General features: G+C 32.1%; 1 protein-coding gene across 4 annotated transcripts; it reads right to left on the reverse strand.

The window, feature by feature from the left end:
- Window positions 1–710: 710 nt before the first annotated feature.
- LOC105326002 (asialoglycoprotein receptor 1) lies at window positions 711–15,250 on the reverse strand. Of its 4 annotated transcripts, XM_066066891.1 has the most exons (10): window positions 15,143–15,250; window positions 14,895–14,980; window positions 14,313–14,400; window positions 12,774–12,990; window positions 5,668–6,131; window positions 5,378–5,539; window positions 3,100–3,157; window positions 1,314–1,401; window positions 964–1,180; window positions 711–790 (listed from the first exon to the last, which is right to left on the reverse strand). In XM_066066891.1, the coding sequence occupies exons 5-10, from the start codon at window positions 5,727–5,729 to the stop codon at window positions 760–762; spliced, it is 618 nt and encodes a 205-aa protein (XP_065922963.1). In that variant the 5' UTR covers window positions 5,730–6,131; window positions 12,774–12,990; window positions 14,313–14,400; window positions 14,895–14,980; window positions 15,143–15,250; the 3' UTR covers window positions 711–759. The 4 variants fall into 4 exon arrangements, with proteins under 4 accessions (XP_065922963.1, XP_065922965.1, XP_034311334.2 ...); XM_066066893.1 differs by lacking the exons at window positions 5,668–6,131; window positions 12,774–12,990; window positions 14,313–14,400; window positions 14,895–14,980; window positions 15,143–15,250 and having other exon boundaries at window positions 3,100–3,186; window positions 5,378–5,496; XM_034455443.2 differs by lacking the exons at window positions 5,378–5,539; window positions 5,668–6,131; window positions 12,774–12,990; ... (1 more) ...; window positions 14,895–14,980; window positions 15,143–15,250 and adding an exon at window positions 3,967–4,104 and having other exon boundaries at window positions 3,100–3,186.
- Window positions 15,251–19,785: the final 4,535 nt, after the last annotated feature.

Consider the following 19,785-nt stretch of genomic DNA (forward strand, 5'->3'; position numbering starts at 1 on the left):
GAAAGTGTCTTTTTTTTTATTTTCTGCTCATTTTTTTTTTTATTTTTCTTTTCCATTTAATTGGTTTTTTTTTAAAGACAGACAGTCACGATTGCACATTACTTGAATGCTAACTAAAGTTGTGTTTTGTATCGAACGTCGGTTCTTCAATACTGGTTTTACAGTACTACCACAAGTATGAAAATTATTACTTTTGTTTGTATAAATGTCATTTCTCAAAAGTATACAGCGTCACGTTGCAGAATTAACACGATAAATGCAAGACGTCAGTCTAAGAAATTATGATACATATGCACATTTCCCATAAATTCTACTCATGGCTTAAAGCATATATATTCCAAGCCAAATTAAAATCCCAGCGCAAAAACTGTCAAACTTAATCACAAGAATCTATTAATATTAATTCAAGATTTACTCGTAGTTCCAATAAATTCCTTTTATAACGAAGTAGGTTTAAAAGATACTTGCAATGGTCTCTGCAGTGCATCGAAGATTCCTTATGGATGCAATGATAATGATTTTGATCTTCCGGGCTTTTAAATCATCCTAGCCTAGTACATGTACCATATATTGGGCAATATTTAGTGTAAGACCGTATAGTGTAGAATCAAACAATCGATCCGTTTTCTCGGTCTTTCTATATTCTAAACATCAAATTGAACTGCATTTTGTTCTGATTTTCATTCAGATTGTCAAAGTAAAAGAATAAACTGAATAACACAGTTTTATTTTGACAATAGTAAACATACTCATCAAAAGTTAACCTATTACATCTATTCCGTCTATTTTTCTGGAAAAAAAAGAATAGAAAAGAAAAAAATTAAAATAAAATGAAGTCCGAAGCACCAAATTTAAGAGTTTCGCTAATAATGTAACTAAGCTTTTCAAGTAATTTTACAAAAACAAAATTAAAACAACATTTTAATCTCTTTATCACAATATTTATATATATTGATAACTCACTTAACATCTGCTTCACACACAAATCTATATGCTCGTTTGCAGTCAACATCAATCCATTTTCCATGAACACTCTTATCTAGAGCGACGCAGTTTTCTCCGGTGTGTCCGTTCGGTTCTCCTGGAAACCATCCATTCACTTGTATGACGTTCTGATTGGAGGAGTAAATCCATCTATCTTCCTCTATCATGTCGGATATACCAATCCAAAAGCTGGAAGCTGTAGTATAAATGGAAAAGCAAATGAAAGAGGTAAGAAAATTTGATTTGAGATGTAACATGTTCAACAAAACCTGACCTTTTTGCCGTTTGTATTTTTCAAATATTACGATAACTACGATTATTGTACTTACGATAGACTTGGCTGTGACTTATCAGAAAGTGTGATTCAGCGTCGGTCAATGGTTCTGCTAGCTTTGAGTGAAACACATAACAAAGTCCCTGCAACAGAGTAACCATTAAGGTCATAAAATGGCTATGAAATTGTCAGCGACAAAAAAACGTACATGGAATGTTAACGTTGCTTTAATTGAAAAAAAACCAAGAGCCCATATGCCAGATCGCTCTCCTAAACAATAGTTCATTGTCTAGTAATTTAGTTTGTAAATATTTTCAGATATATTTCAAAGATGATACATTGATACCCTCTCGGGGTCCAAGTATTAGTCTTTGATCACAGTTTAAACAATTAAAAATCTACCCTTTCTAAGAATGCTTGCATAGTAATTGTAGCATTGTACTTATTGAGAAAAAGATTTTTTAACATTTTAGCTTCATAATTCTATGTAAAACTTGGGGCCCCAAGTATAAGCCCGGGATTTACAATTTCAACAATTCAGAATTTACATTATTTGATTATCTGAGGATGATTGCATAGTGATCTCAACAATTGTAGCTGTGTAGTTCTTGAAAAGAAATTTTTAAATATTATCGCTATTTTTTCCTAGTATATTAAATTTTGAACCCCTACTGATGGCCCAAATTTTCCAATAAATAATATACATTAATTGAGGTAATAGTAATCTCACAAATGTTATCATTGTAGTTCTTGTTAAAAAAATGTCCTAAACAATTTCCCTATATATTTTTATGTTAAACTTAAAAACTCTCTAAACGTTCCAGTTTAAGTTTAGGGTCACTATTTAAAAAATTTAAAATCTGCATTTTATTTATTTGCATATTTGCATAGTAATCTCAAAATTTGTAGCATTCTGGTTCTTGAGAAGATTTTTTTTAAACATTTTCCCTTACTTATTTCTATGATAAATAATTAACACCTCTTGGGGCCAAAGTATTAATCTGGGAGTCACTACTCTAACAATTTAAAATTTACATTATAGGAAGTGTTTGCATAGTTATATAAAAAATTGTAGCATTGTTGTTCTGGAGAAGAAAATTTTAAACATTTTCCCTAAATGTTTCTATGTTAAACTTGGAATCCTTTTTTGGGGGCCCAGGTATTGGTACGGGGGTCACAACTTAAACAATTTAGAATTAACATTATAGGAGGATGCTTGCATAATAATCTCACAAAATGTAGCATTTTAGTCCATAAGAAAATTTTTAAATATTTTCTGTATTAATTTTATGATAAACTTTTAACCCTTCCTGGGGCCAATTTTTAGTCTGGGAGTCACGATTGTAAGAATTTAGAATGTTCACATTACAGACAAGCTTTGGTGTAAATATTGGCATTTCTTGTGCAGTGATTTTCAACATTCTGAAGAAGATTTTCAAAGATATTCACCCTTTATTTCACTGTTTTGCAATTATCTCCCCTACAAAATGGTTGTGCCCTTTATTTTTAAAATTCCCCTTTCTATAAGAATTCTTTGTATTAAGTTAGAGAACAAGTAAGAAATGTAAAAACAGACGGAAAGACTGACGAACGACGGACAACTGATGATTAGAAAAGCTCAGTTGAACCATTGGTTTAGGTGAGCTAAAATGTTTTAATTTATTTATTTTGTTCATAACAATTTTATTATTTTTCTTTAAAAGTAAGGATTCGATACTTGAGTGTGAAGAATAATTTAAGTATTGTTTGATGAATAGTTGAACATAATGTGGCCATTTTATTTTTAATAACTGTTTGCTCTGACAATGCCTGTGTTTCTATACAATGCCATTTTAACATACCTCTGCTTCCCCCCCAAGATCGGGAGTCATGGCTGAACCAGTAGCATTTGTTCTGAAACTGAATCCATCCTACATTACATCCAACACCTGTATATCAATGGATTCAAATATATGAAAAAATCTATGTTTTCATTTATAGTTTATATAAGCAACATCGTATTTCAAAGGTGTGTAAATATTTCATTTGCATCCCTGTTATCAGAAAAAAATCGAAGGGTTGCCTTTAAAGGGAGATAACTCACGGATTCTCATTATGGCGCAGGACAAACTTCCCTTTATTTCATATATGATGTCAAAATCTATATAACGTTATTATTGATTTCAGATTTTTTTTTATTTCGCGGGGTTTTGTTGTTTACATTAAAAAAGTAACCGCTAGAACACAGGCATTTTATCAATTTTCAAAGAAACGGTGTCAGCAAAATATGGTTTTAAATACTGTTTTAGAAACACCATAGTACACATATACTAAGTTAAGTGTTTCCAAACATCGGTGGACTAGGAGAGGATTAGATTACTAGATGTTTACATTATATCAGTCTAAAATTTTGAATTTTGTACCAAATTATTACTATGATATGAATAGTGACATTGTTCTCGAACATTTAAAGCATAAATAATCCCCTTAATAGTCACACATAAATGTACGTATTTTACGAAATTATTTACAATTCATCAACTTAATAGTTTAAAATCATTAACTTTAACCTTTCGTAGTTATAAAATAGGTCTGCCAAAATATATTGAATTTTTTAAGAAAAAGACTTTAGTATTGTAAACTATTAGTATATGTTACTTTCGTACAATTATTAAAAAATGCAAGCTGCAACCTTTACCGGAATGAAAAAAAACCAATACAACACTTACAATGAATTTGTTTGATCGAACAAACTAAAGCGACAATAACAAACACAGCATTAATCGTCATGGCTTATATAAATCATTCCCAGAATCGCTGTGAAGTCAGTATGTATGCAAAGTTGAGATAAGAGTGTCTGTACTACAAAGGATTATAAGGTCACTATCATCGACCTCTGAAGTGAGTTGTCTTTACTATTAACCCCCCGCCCCTTAAATAACCCATTGCAAAGAAAAAGACAGTACTAGTAAAACCCATTGATAAAAATAAAAAATAAAGGTGTTTTGGGGTAACAATAAAATAATATTTTAAAATTTAAGTAAAAACACCAAAACAACACACACACACACACACACACACACACACACACACACACACACACACACACACACACACACACACACACACACAACAATATATCACACGAAACACTTCAAAGATAGAAAATAGCGAACACATTAAATAATTATTTATATATAGGATTATCTAGATTCATCTAAACATTTCTTTTCTAAAATTTACTACAGTGTTAGTTGCATTTACGCATTTGACATATAAATACGAGGGTTGCCCAAAACGTTTGTTGACAATCGTAGTTTTGTCATTTTGATTTGGTTTATATATACATATTGTATATCTTAATATTTGTAATTAAATGTAGACTGAGCACTAGACGCGTTTAGTTAAACATCAGCTAATGATTTGATTCAAATATATTTTGTTCCATACAAATCAAAGTGCACTGTTTTAAATCTACGCTCGGTCACACCGTTTACATATTTAAATTATTTTAACGCAATAGACCATGTATAAAGATATCTCTAAAATTTCAATTAGTTATATCAAGATTGTCCATATCAACGTGTATTTAAACATAAACTTTAGGTACAAGTATGTATTTTCTGCTTTGTTCGGTACCTTCCGACCCTTAGCCTTGACATGCAGTGAAGAAATGCTTAGACATTGAAGAAAAAGAAATGGCAATATGAAACCAAAAAAAAAAAACAACAACAACAAAACAACCAACTATTTCTTTAAAATGCTTAATGGCTATAAAACCCTCGATTTCATAAAGGAAATGATCATATCTTCATAAAATCATATCAAGTCGTTTTATATTCCTAACTATCTAATATCATATTATCATTTCTTAAAAATTTTATTTAGATGTGCATTTACACATATATTTTAAAGTTCTCTGAACTCATGTCAAATCATAATTCTAAATCTCTGCAAAAAATGTGTTTATTTATTTCTAATATTTTCGATTCACATTTCTCACAGAATCACTATTCACTAGTTTCACACTGAACACGAATTTATACGGTTTGCCTACGATTACATGAACTTCAGGTTTCCATCTGTCTTGAATATTGCCTCTACCTTTCAATCCTCTGTTTCGTATTAAGACCTTGTCACCAATCTATAGTTCTTTTTCCGATTTTCCAGCTCCATATCTCTGCTTTTTTTGCCATTTCGTTTTTGTTGAGTTCTTCTCTGGCTCTGATGCAAGCAAACAAAAGTTTCTCGGAATGTAAATCCACCCATCTCTCAAGGTTGATTAAATTTGACAGTTTGGTACTTAAAAAAATCAATATGCAAGTTTGGTTGTCGTACATACACCAGGTAGTAAGGGGAATAACCAGTCGATGCGTTTGGTGTAAAATTATATGAATACACTAACTCTTAAATGTATTTTGGTCACTTACGTTTCCTGGCTGGTGGTAAAGAGCAAAGCAAGTCGTGTGACGTTCTGTTGAAGCGTTCGCATTGCCCGTTGCCCTGAGGACGATATGCTGTAGTTCTAGTCTTCTTGATGTTGTAAAGGGAAAACATGTGTTGAATTATATTAGCTTCAAAGCACTTTTCTGATAGGGGTGAATACGCCTACATACACCAAATATACAAAAGAATTGTCTTACTATAGCACTTTCGCTACAGTTTAGTTAAACAATGGAATGCTTTATTTGGTGATTAATGCGGGGTATGAAGGTGGCGACAGTGCAGAAAAAATGTATTTTTTTTTATAAAAAAATAAGTTACAAATAACAGGATCTTCATCCGCAATGGTATCGCCCAACTTTTTGAACCACATTTCGACAAGCAATGTGTACAAATTTATTTTGAAAAGACATAACATCATAATGTTTAACCAATGATTCCGTCCATTTCCCTGTAAAAAAAAAAGAAGAAAAATTACATTAAACAAGAGGCCCATGGGCCACATCGCTCACCTGAACAGCAGTTCCTTGTAACATTACATTTCGTAGCATATGCTTTTTCTATTTTAAACATTGAACCCCTTTCTGGGGACCCAGTTATGGTCCGAGGTTTATGGTTGGCTTGAACAACATAAATAGTAACATAGGAATTAAAATGTGTAGCACTGCGGTGGGACCGCACGTACACAACCTGAAAAAGAAGAGAAGAGTTCCACTTCAAGAGGAATAACTCTCAGACTATACAGAACAGCAAGAAAGATAACTCTTGGTTCCACTACATTAGAGTTTACACAATTTGAGGATCCTTGCAAAGTAATCTCACAAACTGTAGCATTATAGTTCTCGAGAAAAACTTTTTAAAAACATTTTCAATATATCTTTCTATGTTAAACTTTGAACCCCTCTTGGGGCCACAGTATTAGTCCAGTGCTAAAGTTTTAATTATTTGGAATCTACATTATTTAAGGATGCTTGCATAGTTATCTCACAAGCTGAAGCATTATAGTTCCCTAGAAAAAATTTTTTCAACATTTTCCCTCTATATTTCTATGCTAATTTAAACTTTGAACACCTCTTGGGGCCCCAGTATTAGATTGAGGTCACGGCTTTTTTAATTTCGAATCTACACTATTTGAGGGTGCTTACGTAGTTATCTGACAAATTGATGCATTGTAGTTCTCGAAAAGAAGATTTTTAAACATTTTCCATATATACCGGTACTTCTACATTTAACTTTAAACCCATCTTGGGTCCCTAGTATTAGTCCAAGGGTCACTATTTTAAAACTGTTGAACCTTCATTATCCAAGGTTGTATGCATGATAGTAATCTCACAAATTGAAGCATTGTAGTTCTCGAGAAGAAGATTTTTTAACATGTTACCTTTATATTTCTATAATAAACTTTGACCCCATCTTGGGGCCCCAGTATTGGTCTGGGGTCACGATTTTACCAATTAGGAATCTACATAAGCGAAGGATGCATGCATAGAAATTCCACAAACTAAAACATTGTAGTTCTTGAGAAGAAAATTTTGAAACTTTTCCTTTATGCTTTTTAAAATGTTTAAATTTTGAACCCCTCTTGGTGCCCATCAATTGTCCGGGAGTTACAATTTTTTGAATCTACATTATTTAAGGATGTACATGTATGCATAGTAATATCCAAAACAGTTGCACTATAGTTCTTGAGAAGAAGATTTTAAAACATTTTCCTATATATGTTAAAATCTAAACCCCTACTGGGGCCCCAATTTTTGTTCGGGGGTCACGATTTTTACAATCTTCACTATATATACAACCTTTTGTGTATGTATTGGCATTTTTGGTGAAGTGGTTCTTGAGAAGAAAATTTTTAAACATTTTTCATATGTAGTTCTATGTTAAACTTTGAACCCCGCCTGGGGCCCCAGTTTTGGTCTGAGGGTCGCGATTTTTACAATTTAGAATCTTCATTATACATTCAAGCTTTTGTGTAAATATTGGCATTTCTGGAGCAGTGGTTCTTGAGAAGAAGATTTTTTAAACATTTTCCTATGTATTTCTATGTTAAACTATGAACCCCACCTGGGGCCCCAGTTTTGGTCCGAGGGTCACGATTTTTACAATTTAGAATCTTCACTATATATACAAGCTTTTGTGTAAATATTGGCATTTCTGGTGAAGTGGTTCTTGAGAAGAAGATTTTTTAAACATTTTCCTATGTATTTCTATGTTAAACTTTGAACCCCGCCTGGGGCCCCAGTTTTGGTCCGAGGGTCACGATTTTTACAATTTAGAATCTTCACTATATATACAAGCTTTTGTGTAAATATTGGCATTTCTGGTGAAGTGGTTCTTGAGAAGAAGATTTTTTAAACATTTTCCTATGTATTTCTATGTTAAACTTTGAACCCCGCCTGGGGCCCCAGTTTTGGTCCGAGGGTCACGATTTTTACAATTTAGAATCTTCACTATATATACAAGTTTTTTGTGTAAATATTGGCATTTCTGGTGCAATGGTTCTTGTTAAGAAGATTTTTTAAACATTTTCCTATGTATTTCTATGTTAAACTTTGAACCCCGCCTGGGGCCCCAGTTTTGGTCCGAGGGTCACGATTTTTACAATTTAGAATCTTCACTATATATACAAGTTTTTTGTGTAAATATTGGCATTTCTGGTGCAGTGGTTCTTGAGAAGAAGATTTTTTAAACATTTTCCATATGTAGTTCTATGTTAAACTTTGAACCCCGCCTGGGGCCCCAGTTTTGGTCCGAGGGTCACGATTTTTACAATTTAGAATCTTCACTATATATACAAGCTTTTGTGTAAATATTGGCATTTCTGGCGCAGTGGTTCTTGAGAAGAAGATTTTTTAAACATTTTCCTATGTATTTCTATGTTAAACTTTGAACCCCGCCTGGGGCCCCAGTTTTGGTCCGAGGGTCACGATTTTAACAATTTAGAATCTTCACTATATATACAAGCTTTTGTGTAAATATTGGCATTTCTGGTGCAGTGGTTCTTGAGAAGAAGATTTTTTAAACATTTTCCTATGTATTTCTATGTTAAACTTTGAACCCCGCCTGGGGCCCCAGTTTTGGTCTGAGGGTCACAATTTTTACAATTTAGAATCTTCACTATATATACAAGCTTTTGTGTAAATATTGGCATTTCTGGTGCAGTGGTTCTTGAGAAGAAGATTTTTAAAGACATGCACCCTATACTTACTGTTTCGCAATTATCTCCCTTTTGAAAAGGGCTGTGCCCTTTATTTTAACAATTTATAATCCCCTTTCCATAAGGATGCTTTGTACCAAGTTTGGTTAAATTTGGCCCAGTGGTTTTTGAGAAGAAGTTGAAAATGTGAAAAGTTTACAGACGGACGGACGGACAGACAGACAGACAGACAGACAGACAGACAGACGGACGGACGGACGACGGACAACGGGTGATCAGAAAAGCTCACTTGAACCTTCGGTTCAGGTGAGCTAAAAATGTGTGTTTCCGGTTTCCCAACCGACCCTATTTTTTATGCGCCAACCCTAACACTTTTTAATCCAAATCCAGATTATTAACCGTAATTGGTTTAAACAATAAAATCTTTACAAATCAGCGTTTAAAAAACGCTTGTAAGAATTCAAGAGAAATCACCACTTATCAAAGCGTTTTAAAGATTTCTAAGTGCAGATTGACAGCATGGATGAAAGTTATCCTTGGTTGTTTTAGCTAAATTATCAATGCAATAAATAGTTTTTAAGGGCAGTGATGTGTTCAAAATTAATATAAAGATGTACATGAAAAAAGCAGAGGCAAAGTTTTTTTTTATATTTCTGGTTGTGGAGACTGCAGATACAAGTCTTTGAATATGCCTAACAATCATTCACATTATAAATATGATTTTAAAATGCTGCATTTCAGTTGCAAATGAAATTTTAAAAATTAGTCTTAAACCATTAATGATGTATTCATTTTTTTCAAAAAATTATTGAAAATATTTAATTCTAAGGCTCTCGTCTGATCAACCAGAATTTCCTCTGTTTATGAATTCAACACCTAGTCTACTGTTATCTCAGTTGACCAGGAAAAAAGAACTAATAATACTATATAATATATTTGTGGTAATGAGCTTTATACTCAGTTAATCTATAGTGGCTGTCATATTTATATTTTCTATTTACATGAAAACAAAATCTTCTTATACATTCCAAATTAATCTTATATTTAAGAAAGCTTTAATTCTGTAACAGTTGTCACTATTCACAATTGCTCCACCTGTAAAATACATTTTATTAATGTATAGAAAATCATATGCTAGGAAAGGGGAAAACTGAAAAGCTCATTAAAAAAAAAAACCAACCTACCTACCCTATTTTAAAATCTGATGAAATAGAAAACACACATATTTTTTTTTTCCTAAGCAGTGTCCGAGAACCTTACAGGAGTGCGACCAGTTCTCGCCGAGTACTATTTCTCGCCAGTACATTGTGACGTCAGTTTCCGTATATAATTTTATGTGTTGATAAAATGAGAAATGGTACTCGGTGAGAACTGGTCGCAGCCAGTAATATAACAATAAAATTGAATAAATATTGTTCTTTATAGTTCATATTTTAAAAATAAGGGTCCATAAAAATCAGTCTAACAATTTTGATGTTGATTGGCCTGCCAATTCATCGTAAAAATTGTTAGACTGCTATCACAGCTTAAAATAAAAATTATGTTCACTCCAAATGCAATACAGTCATGCAAACTAATTATTATAAACAAAACATTGAAAAACAAAAGCAATTTCTTTTATTTCATTTTATGCTTGTCAAAATGTAGCATCAACATGATATAAACGTCTGTAGAACATCTAACCCCGATTCTAATCTTTCATTGCAAAAACAAATCGTAGTAACATTGTTCTCCGATATCAATACCATTCATATTTACCAAGGTCGTGGTTGCACTTGTTTGATTCGATCGGTAAACTTTACAATTAAATTACGCAACAATTATTCCAATAATCGATGACAAATTAAAAAGCTTTAAGTATAATAAAAAAAAAATCTTGAAAACGCGGTGTAAAAACAAATGGCATGGTGATTATGCTGATAGTCTACTGTAGAGCTGAATTCGGAACTACGATTTACCACTATTTCATAAAACATTCTTTATATCATTCTTTGTTAAAAACGTTACCTTTAAAGTTAAACCGGCGAAACACAAACTTTTCTTTTATCAAAATTAACGTCTGAAATCTTCTTCTGCAAAATGGCGGTTAGTTAGTACAAACACAAAGAGCTTCCGTTTCGTAATTCCGAATAACGAGCCCGATCTTATATAAATGAACACACGATCAGAACACGCTTACTACACATAGTTTGAACCCTTCTAAGGCTCCCAGTATTAGACTGAGGGTCACCATTTTTACAATTTAGAATCTGCCTTATATATAGCAGTTGTCATATAAATATTGGTAATATTGGTGCAGCAGTTCTTGAGAAGAAGATTTTAAAAGATACCCCCCCTTTTTTCAAAGTTTCACGATTATTTCTCGTTTAAAAAGGGACTGCCATTTGATTTTTACAATTTATCATCTCCTTAATATAATAATGCTTTCTGCCAAATTTCGTTAAAATTGGATGAGTGGTTTTGGAGAAGAAGTTGAAAATGTGAAAAGTTTACAGACGGACGGACAGACAGACAGACGGACGGACGGACGGACGACGGACAACGGGTGATCAGAAAAGCTCACTTGAACCTTCGGTTCAGGTGAGCTAAAAACTCTATTACATTATTTTCATACAATTTAATTGAAAAATGTTTAACGTTAAGGTGGCTCTATACACCACTTTTTGATGACGCAGTACGCAAAAAAGTAAATCTGGAAGCATTCGATTCCGGTACTGGCTGATTTAAACTGAGGCGAATTGTATGGGGACCGCTCTTTTGAAAAATTTGTTAAATGAATAGATTTAATTTGATAATTGAAAAATTCATTACTTACAAGTAATGTGGTATGTGACACCTTCTCGTTGTGTGGTATTATTTATCGAAATAAACAATAAAATCAAGTATAATTTTTTAAATAGTTTCTTACCCAGCATCTACATGTATATGTTACACCGTAGCGCAGTGGGTTAGTGGGTTCACTACAAACCTGTAGGTCATGAGTTCGATTCCCGTTGAGAACCATAAATTTTTTAACTTTCCAAAATTTTCTTATTTTTGTTTAAATTTAATTTAATTCAATTTTTTTTTCGTATTTTTTGGTTGAATACTGTGAAAGAAAATTCTAAACCAGTGAAAGTGTTTCAAGAATAATATACTTTAATGCACAATAATATCGAAAGATGTTCCTTACCACCTTAAGGGGATGGGAGGGTTGCTTTGAATTTCTCTCAGGTTGGGATACATAAATCCTATTAGCCTAGTCAATTTTCCCCTTTATTTAGTTGACTTAATTTTGCATTAAAGTGAATATATTCACTTTTACAGGCCTATATTGAAATACGTATGTATTTATCATTCCAACATTATATTTAGGAAATTTTCTTCAACTCAGAAATGAAAAGTCCCCAAGGTGTTTGGGCCTTGGAACTTACGAACGATAACCCTTACTTGAGGAACTTTCATATCAAATAAAATTTGAAATATTTTTTGTGTTTATTTGCAACGATATTCATTCAATTTTTTATGTCACAGTTATCAAAATACATTTTCTTATAACATCAAGCAACCATTTCAGATAATTTGTCAACAGAGTAAGAAAATATGAAAAATATGTTTTGGGGAAATACTAAAAAAAATTTGCAATAATAACATTTTTGAATGTTAAGAAGTGTTATATTTTTTTATGTGTCCGAAGGAAATATCCATCATATGACAAAAAAATTTCTCTCAATTTGTTAATAGATATCATTTTAAAAAATATTTTACAAAAACACGAAAAAACATTTAAAAATTCTTTAAAAAATACCTAGAGTATCCCTATCATCACTTTAATATTTGATAAGTATATGTTTTGTGGTCTTCTATTGAAAATTGGAATAAACTGTGGGTGTATAGAGCCACCTTAAGATAAGATTCAAGTTCTCCTTTTCATAGGCATTACATCAGAGAACTTACTCAACTTTAGCCTCACAAATAAATCTATAATTTTGTCCACATCCTATATCGATCCATTTTCCATGTACCCCACTTCTTAGTTGGACACAGTTTTCCCCTGTGTGTCCGTTCGGTTCTCCTGGAGCCCATCCATTCACTTGTATGACGTATTGATTGGAAGAGTAAATCCATCTGCCTTCCTCTATCATGTCGGATATACCAATCCAGTAGTCTGAAGCTATAGTATAAATAATCAAAGTACTGAAAGTACTGAAAAGCGCTTAGCTTGGTTCTAAAGGAAATTTACTTTGTGCAAGCTTATTTAGAAATGAGACTTATTGAAATAATGTTAATTAATATCAATTGAAAAGATCCATTGCCAGAAGGGACGAAATGGTGTTAAAGTTATAGTCATTCAAAATTTATCCTTATCTAATTTAATTTTGGTTAAGAAAATTTGGTCGAAATTACGTTTCTTTTTAAAATATATACGTGTATATTATGATTTATCATATACACTTAGGTTAATTTAAATCAAAGCTGAACACGACGTGTTAAATCGTCTGTTTGTCTTATGTTTGCACTTTTGTATTATTGTTATACGCGTACATTTTCTTTATAAATGTATTCCATTGACCATTATAATTGATATTCCTTATCTTCTTCTGCATATGTACTGCATTTAGCTGGTAATTGTTGCGTCTAAGTAACAAATGTAAGCGACGTAAAATATACGTCCACAAAGATGAGATCTACTATGCAAACTTAAAGTGTTTAGTCAGTTCCTTATATATGTGCTGTGAGGAAAGTGGCGAACACCAAGAACTACATGTGGCTATTTACAAGTCGTTTTGATTTTTCTACATTCCAGCTTCTGTTTATGCACTCACAAGATTAGCTTTTTTAAAAGCTAAAAAACTCAGATATTGGAATATAAATTTTAGGTGACAAGAGACTACACAATCTATAAAAATACAAGATTTAAATATTTTGAAAAATAATATGCGGATGTACATATATTTTTATAACTGTATATGAGGAGATAAGTGTGTAGCAGTGTACACGTATACAGTGCGACGATGCGCAGTTTGACGTAAAACTGACCAGTGTCATAACTTCTTCGAATTTCTCTAACACGGACTGTCTAGTAATTCCTTCCCAGAATTCCAAATTACGCAAGCGCATTTGAAGTTTCATCACAACTTAATTAATCAGCCCGAGGACTGACTAATCACTGTAGCAGCCCCTGCAATGATGTACGTAAACCCTGCACATTATATATATTCACAATAGTCCTTGCAGTTAGATGTATGTGCGTAAACCCATAAAACTGGTTCCCCGACCAGTTTAAATTATATATCTGCTCATAGGGGGCAGTTATTCGATGCACCGGAAGTAGAAGTCTAAGTAAACGACTATAAAGCGCTGAGCTATGCTTAGCGCTTAAAAAAGTTAGGATTTTTTAAACAGATTAAACGTCTTTACTCAATATAAGTCTTTGCTTAATATCCGTTATTATGAAATAAATTTTTATTAAGATCTTAATATGTATGTGCTTACGCTGAATTTGACTGTGACTTATCAGAAAGTTAGATTCGGCTTCGGTCATTGGTTCTGCAAGTTTCGAGTGAAATACGGAACAAATTCCCTGCAACACAATATCCCAATTATTAACGGCATGTGCAAACTTTAACAATTAAGAATGTGCTTCTTTGATTACAGAAGTTACGACTTTTTAAAACTATGAACATGATTTTTAACCAAATATACATATACATATTTAATAGTAAAACACGATCATTGCGAACACGCCTATAATGAATTGACGCTTATAATGAAGGGATGATCATTCTCCGTGGGTTTTAAATATATCCCGAAACTAGCGGATATAATTAAATACGTTTACAAAGAAGCAAATACGCCGGGTCATGGCATTTCGTGATCAGCGTGTTTTACTGTATTGGTCTACATATAATAATATACAAGAATAAAAAAAAGATTCCTCGTTCTGTAACATATTCATAGTGCACAACCGCAAATGCCTACAATGTGTACATTTACAAAATGCTGTCACCTTTTTCGCTATTGAAAACGTTATGATGCTAGCAAAACGTACTTGCGTTTTTTTGTGTGTTCACTTACCTCTGCTTCTCCCCAAGGTCTTGAGTCATGGCTGAACCAGTAACATTTGTTCTGAAACCGAATCCATCCCACATGGCATCCAGCACCTTAAAATAAAAAAAAAAAACCACATTTCTAGAAAGTGAAAGTTAATTTATATCGTACGTTTACACGAGTTTGCAAGTTGCTCATGAAATTGTTTTTTTCTATTATGTCGGTTAGATTTAAGACATATTGTACTTACTATAAACCTTAATTGTCATACAAACCCAAACAACAACTACGAACGCAAACTTATTCGTCATTATGTAGCGTCCAAATTATAAACGATGTCTTGATAAGAACTAGATTGGAGAGACTGTTTGACCCTGGATAAGAAGTTATGATAAGGATAAATGCTTACCTATACATAATTTATTTTAAAAAACTGGGAAAAAAGCTGCAAACATTTATTTATAAAAATAAACACAAAAGAATTACAAAGCTCATCGAGACGAGGCATCACTTTGATAAGACCACCTTGATTATAATACATGAATATGAAAATCAAAATTATTTGGTCTCTTCTGAGAAATAAGATATATTGTAGTGTTGTTCGAGATAATACGATATCATAAATACAAAATTGTATGATACAATAGTATATGATACAAAATCATATCTATCTAATACTACTATATTAAAATGATAGACTCGAAGTTTTTGTCTTTAATACCGAGAAATCGGAAGAATACTGTCTTTTGTTTTATATATTTCAAATATCATTGGTACTTGAAGATTACCAATTTGGTTTTATTTTCTCTCAGTTAAGCTTTGCTAATTAATAATCAACAAAAATTCCTTAAAAAATCCCGGAAATCACCTGGATTTTTTGGATTTTACAATCTTGCGCTTGCGCAATACATTCACGTTAACGGGAACTTTAGTTTATGTTTCCACAATATCACATCTGCATGAATAAACTCAGAAATGATAATACAAATACAGGTAAATTTTCATTGGACTTTTGCTATACATTCTGTTCATATATATTAATCATTTCTTATGAGAGAAAGTATAAAAAAAACAAATATACATTTCAACTAAGTACTTACTTTTGTCTTCGTGATGACAAAAAATATTTGATTACATGCAAAAAAGTTACATAATATTTGTTAGGAGAGTGAAGATATATGTTTTATCTTAAAAATTGAATAATGTCCTACGGATCCAGTTTTACAAAGAAAATACGCGTACGTTGGTGAAAAGGTGTTGAAATATTCCATTCTATGGATTAAAATTTTTAGTTGATAGGTATTTGCAGTCTCAAAAAGGTTTGTTGTGATGAATTTGACTGTTATTTTAATTTCAAGGCAACTTCATTAACTTTCCCCAAAATTCTGCAATTTTCTGCTACATTACGGGTATAAGGGAGGCATTCTAACTGTGCTGAGGGCCTTTCCCGAGACACAGTTAGATTATTCCAACTAAGGAAAGTGTGGTGAAATTAATAGCAGTATTGTGAGGGCCTTTCCAGAGACACATTTTGATTATTCAAACTAAGGAAAGTGTAGTGAAATTAATAGTATTATTGTAGGCTTATCGATGTACCTATTTCGTAAATGGCCGATATGCAATGTCAACCCGTGCACGCACGGGTCATAGTCTAGTTTATAATAAAAAATATGTATCATATTTTAAAACATAACCGTTTTATATATTACAATTGAGGTATTGTATCATATGTTACCTTGCTATATCTATATACAATATCATATCAATAGATAAAAAATTCATATATCATATCACAATGATATTGTATCATATTACATGATCAATATGATGCAATATCATATCATATGATTCAATTTGTATCTAATGTCATTGTATCATATGATATTAAAACAGATTATATAAAACAATAGTGTATTATATGATATCATATCATATATATATATGATATCATTTCAATGATAATGAAATTGTATTGTATGATATGACATCATATGATATGATATTGTATGATATAAAATGATATACTATCATAACATACAATATTATATAATACAATATAATTTCACATCAAATAAGATTTATATGTGATACATATAATATGATACAATAATATGATATAATATAATATCATATTATAATACATTATCATGTTAATAATTTAATATAAAAAATGATTAAATATCATATTATATAATAATTGACGATTTCATTTTATATAATATCATATCATATGATTGTTCTGACACCAGATGTCTGTTGTGCAAACACAGCTCTGATGCAGACGACTTCTCTAGCCCCATTACTGGCCGTACTTACTAAAATTTCGCAAATACTTCTTGTCGTACGGACAATTGTGTATATCTCATCAATTGTAAATTTTGTCAGAAACAATACGTAGGGGAAACAGGAGACCTCCGCAGGCGCATCAATAATCATCGTTCCACCATCAAAACTAAGAAAATTAAAGAACCCGTCGGGGAACATTTTAATTTAGATGATCACAAATGGGAGGACATGATGGTTTTGGTCATTGATCACAACCCTAACTGGACAGATGCGGAGAGAAAAAATAAAGAAAAATTTTGGATGCATAGACTGAAGTCATTCCGCCCTGACGGCATTCACAAATTAAGTGACTTCACCAAAATGAACATCAACTAAGAACTGATTTGTTTTCGTAGCAATATCACCATCTTCATCTTTTTCGGTCCATGTACAAACTATTTATCATGTTATTTATTCAAATTATTAGCTATTTCCTTAATCGGTTTTGTTCTTTTTCGTTATTTCACTTCCATTAGTTTTTACATTTATGATTATTAATGTGGTCTTTTACAGGGCCAATCTTCCCTACAAACTTTCACTACGAATTATCTTACTAGTACAACTTAATTAACAGCAACCCCCATGCAATTAGCAAGTTAATTCGTTCGCGTTATCTTTCAGCACTTCTTCACAGACCGTCCGCTGCGTCGGACGGGATTTTTCTTTCTCGGGCTCGAATTCTTAAATATAAAGATGTAGCTGCTACGTTTTGATCCGGTGTTTAAACATTATCTAGTTTTTATATATTATTTAGTTTAGTTTAGTGCTAGTTTTGTAGATGTTTTTCTTCTTTCTTATGTAGTTTTTATTTTGTTGTCCTGAAGAAGGGACGGGTTGTCCCGAAAATTTGACAATATTTTACTTTATTGTTCGTGTCGTTGGTTATTTTTAGTGCTTTTTTATATCTCATCTTATAACCTTGTATCTTTTGATCCGACACTATAGATAACGAGTGTTGTTGGTTTGCTAGTGCTTCTTTTATATATATATATATATATATATATATATATATATATATATATATATATATATATATATATATATATATATATATATGCTTACGTTGGACTTGACTGTGACCTATCAGAAAGTTGATTCGGCGTAGGTCATTGGTTCTGCTAGTTTCGAGTGAAATAGGGAACATATTCCCTGCAAAATTAATGACGTGCAATCTTCAACAATGGAGAATGGACTTCTTTGGTTGTATTATTTTGACTTTTCAAAACTCTAATATGTATTTCAATTTAATATATATGGGTCTACGCATTTTTTACGGTTAACATATATGTAAGAATATGAACAATGAACTTCATCATTCTGTAACATATTCATTTTGCACAGCCACAAACCATTGCTTATTGTGTGTATATTAAATTTTACAAATCACAGTCATCTTTTACATGCGTTTTTTTTTTCACTTACTCCTGCTTCTCCCCAGGGTTTGGATTCATGGCTGAACCAGTAACATTTGCTCTGAAACTGAATCCATCCTACGCGGCACCCGGCACCTGAAAATAAAAATGAATACTTCTTTAGAAAGTTAAATTTACTTTTTACCATACGTTTACAAGTTGTTTATGAAAATACTGTTTAAATTTTCAATTCTATATACTAGTCAACGAAAATCACATATTGCACTTACTATTAACTTGAACCTTCATGCAAACACAAACAACAACTACGAACGCAAACGTATTTGTCATTATGCAGTGTCCTAATCAATCACGAAGTCTTGATAAGACCTGATTAGGAAATACTGTTTGACCCTGGATAAGAAATGATGTAAACGCATATTTATAAAGCACTTGCAATAAAAATCTAGAAAAATGTACACACAAATTTTGGATAAAAATGGATGCACCATACAAAAATTAAGATGAAATATTTACATCTACCGAGTATGATTCCCTCTATTTCTTACGGAAACGTTATTTAATTCATAGCTCTAACAAAACTAACGGGACTGAGATCGACACGCCCTGTATAACGATTGGTCGAAACCTACAGCGACTGAAACTGACAGGAAATTGACAGGACTGAAATCTACACATCCCGTTTATTGATTGGTCGAAACCTACTGCGAACTAAAAAAATCACGGACTGCACGAAACTGTCATGATGATGTCAGACTCAAATGCCCATAGAAGACGGTTTGGCTGTTTCTTTTATCTAACGTACTGATGTACATTAACAGTAATTTAGTTAATTTAACAATCAATATATTCATTTGTTAAAAGAAAGATGTAAATATAAACAATAAAATGCAAACGCGGGTTATGTATTTTTCCTGCAATATCGCCACCTTCATATCCCGAACAAATCAACAAAGAAAGCATTGTATTGTTAGAAAGAAGGCAAAGTTAAGAGTTTAGCGTATTGGACAAGAGAGACATCTTGTACCGTCCCACACTCATTGTAATGTGACCGAGTAAATAATAAAGGCAAGGTTCTTTGTTCAGGATGTTTAATATGTACAAAAAGGTGATTCTGTAAATAAATATAAACACATATTAATATATATACAATTTATACACAGTAATTCATTAAGGTTTTAATAAACCTTTTAACTTTATCATAACCTTAGTTTACTATA

This window comes from Magallana gigas, chromosome 7 (assembly GCF_963853765.1).
Source record: "Magallana gigas chromosome 7, xbMagGiga1.1, whole genome shotgun sequence".
Taxonomy (NCBI): Eukaryota; Metazoa; Mollusca; class Bivalvia; order Ostreida; family Ostreidae; genus Magallana; species Magallana gigas.

Bases quoted from the DNA above. Each gene is read 5' to 3' on its own strand.
- LOC105326002 (XM_066066891.1), bottom strand. From the start codon at position 5,729: ATGCGAACGCTTCAACAGAACGTCACACGACTTGCTTTGCTCTTTACC. The intron at 1,402-3,099 runs GTATGTTAAAAT...ACTCTGTTGCAG, and splicing joins ATCTTGGGGGGGAAGCAGAG to GGACTTTGTTATGTGTTTCA. The intron at 1,181-1,313 runs GTAAGTACAATA...TTTATACTACAG, and splicing joins AAGTCACAGCCAAGTCTATC to CTTCCAGCTTTTGGATTGGT.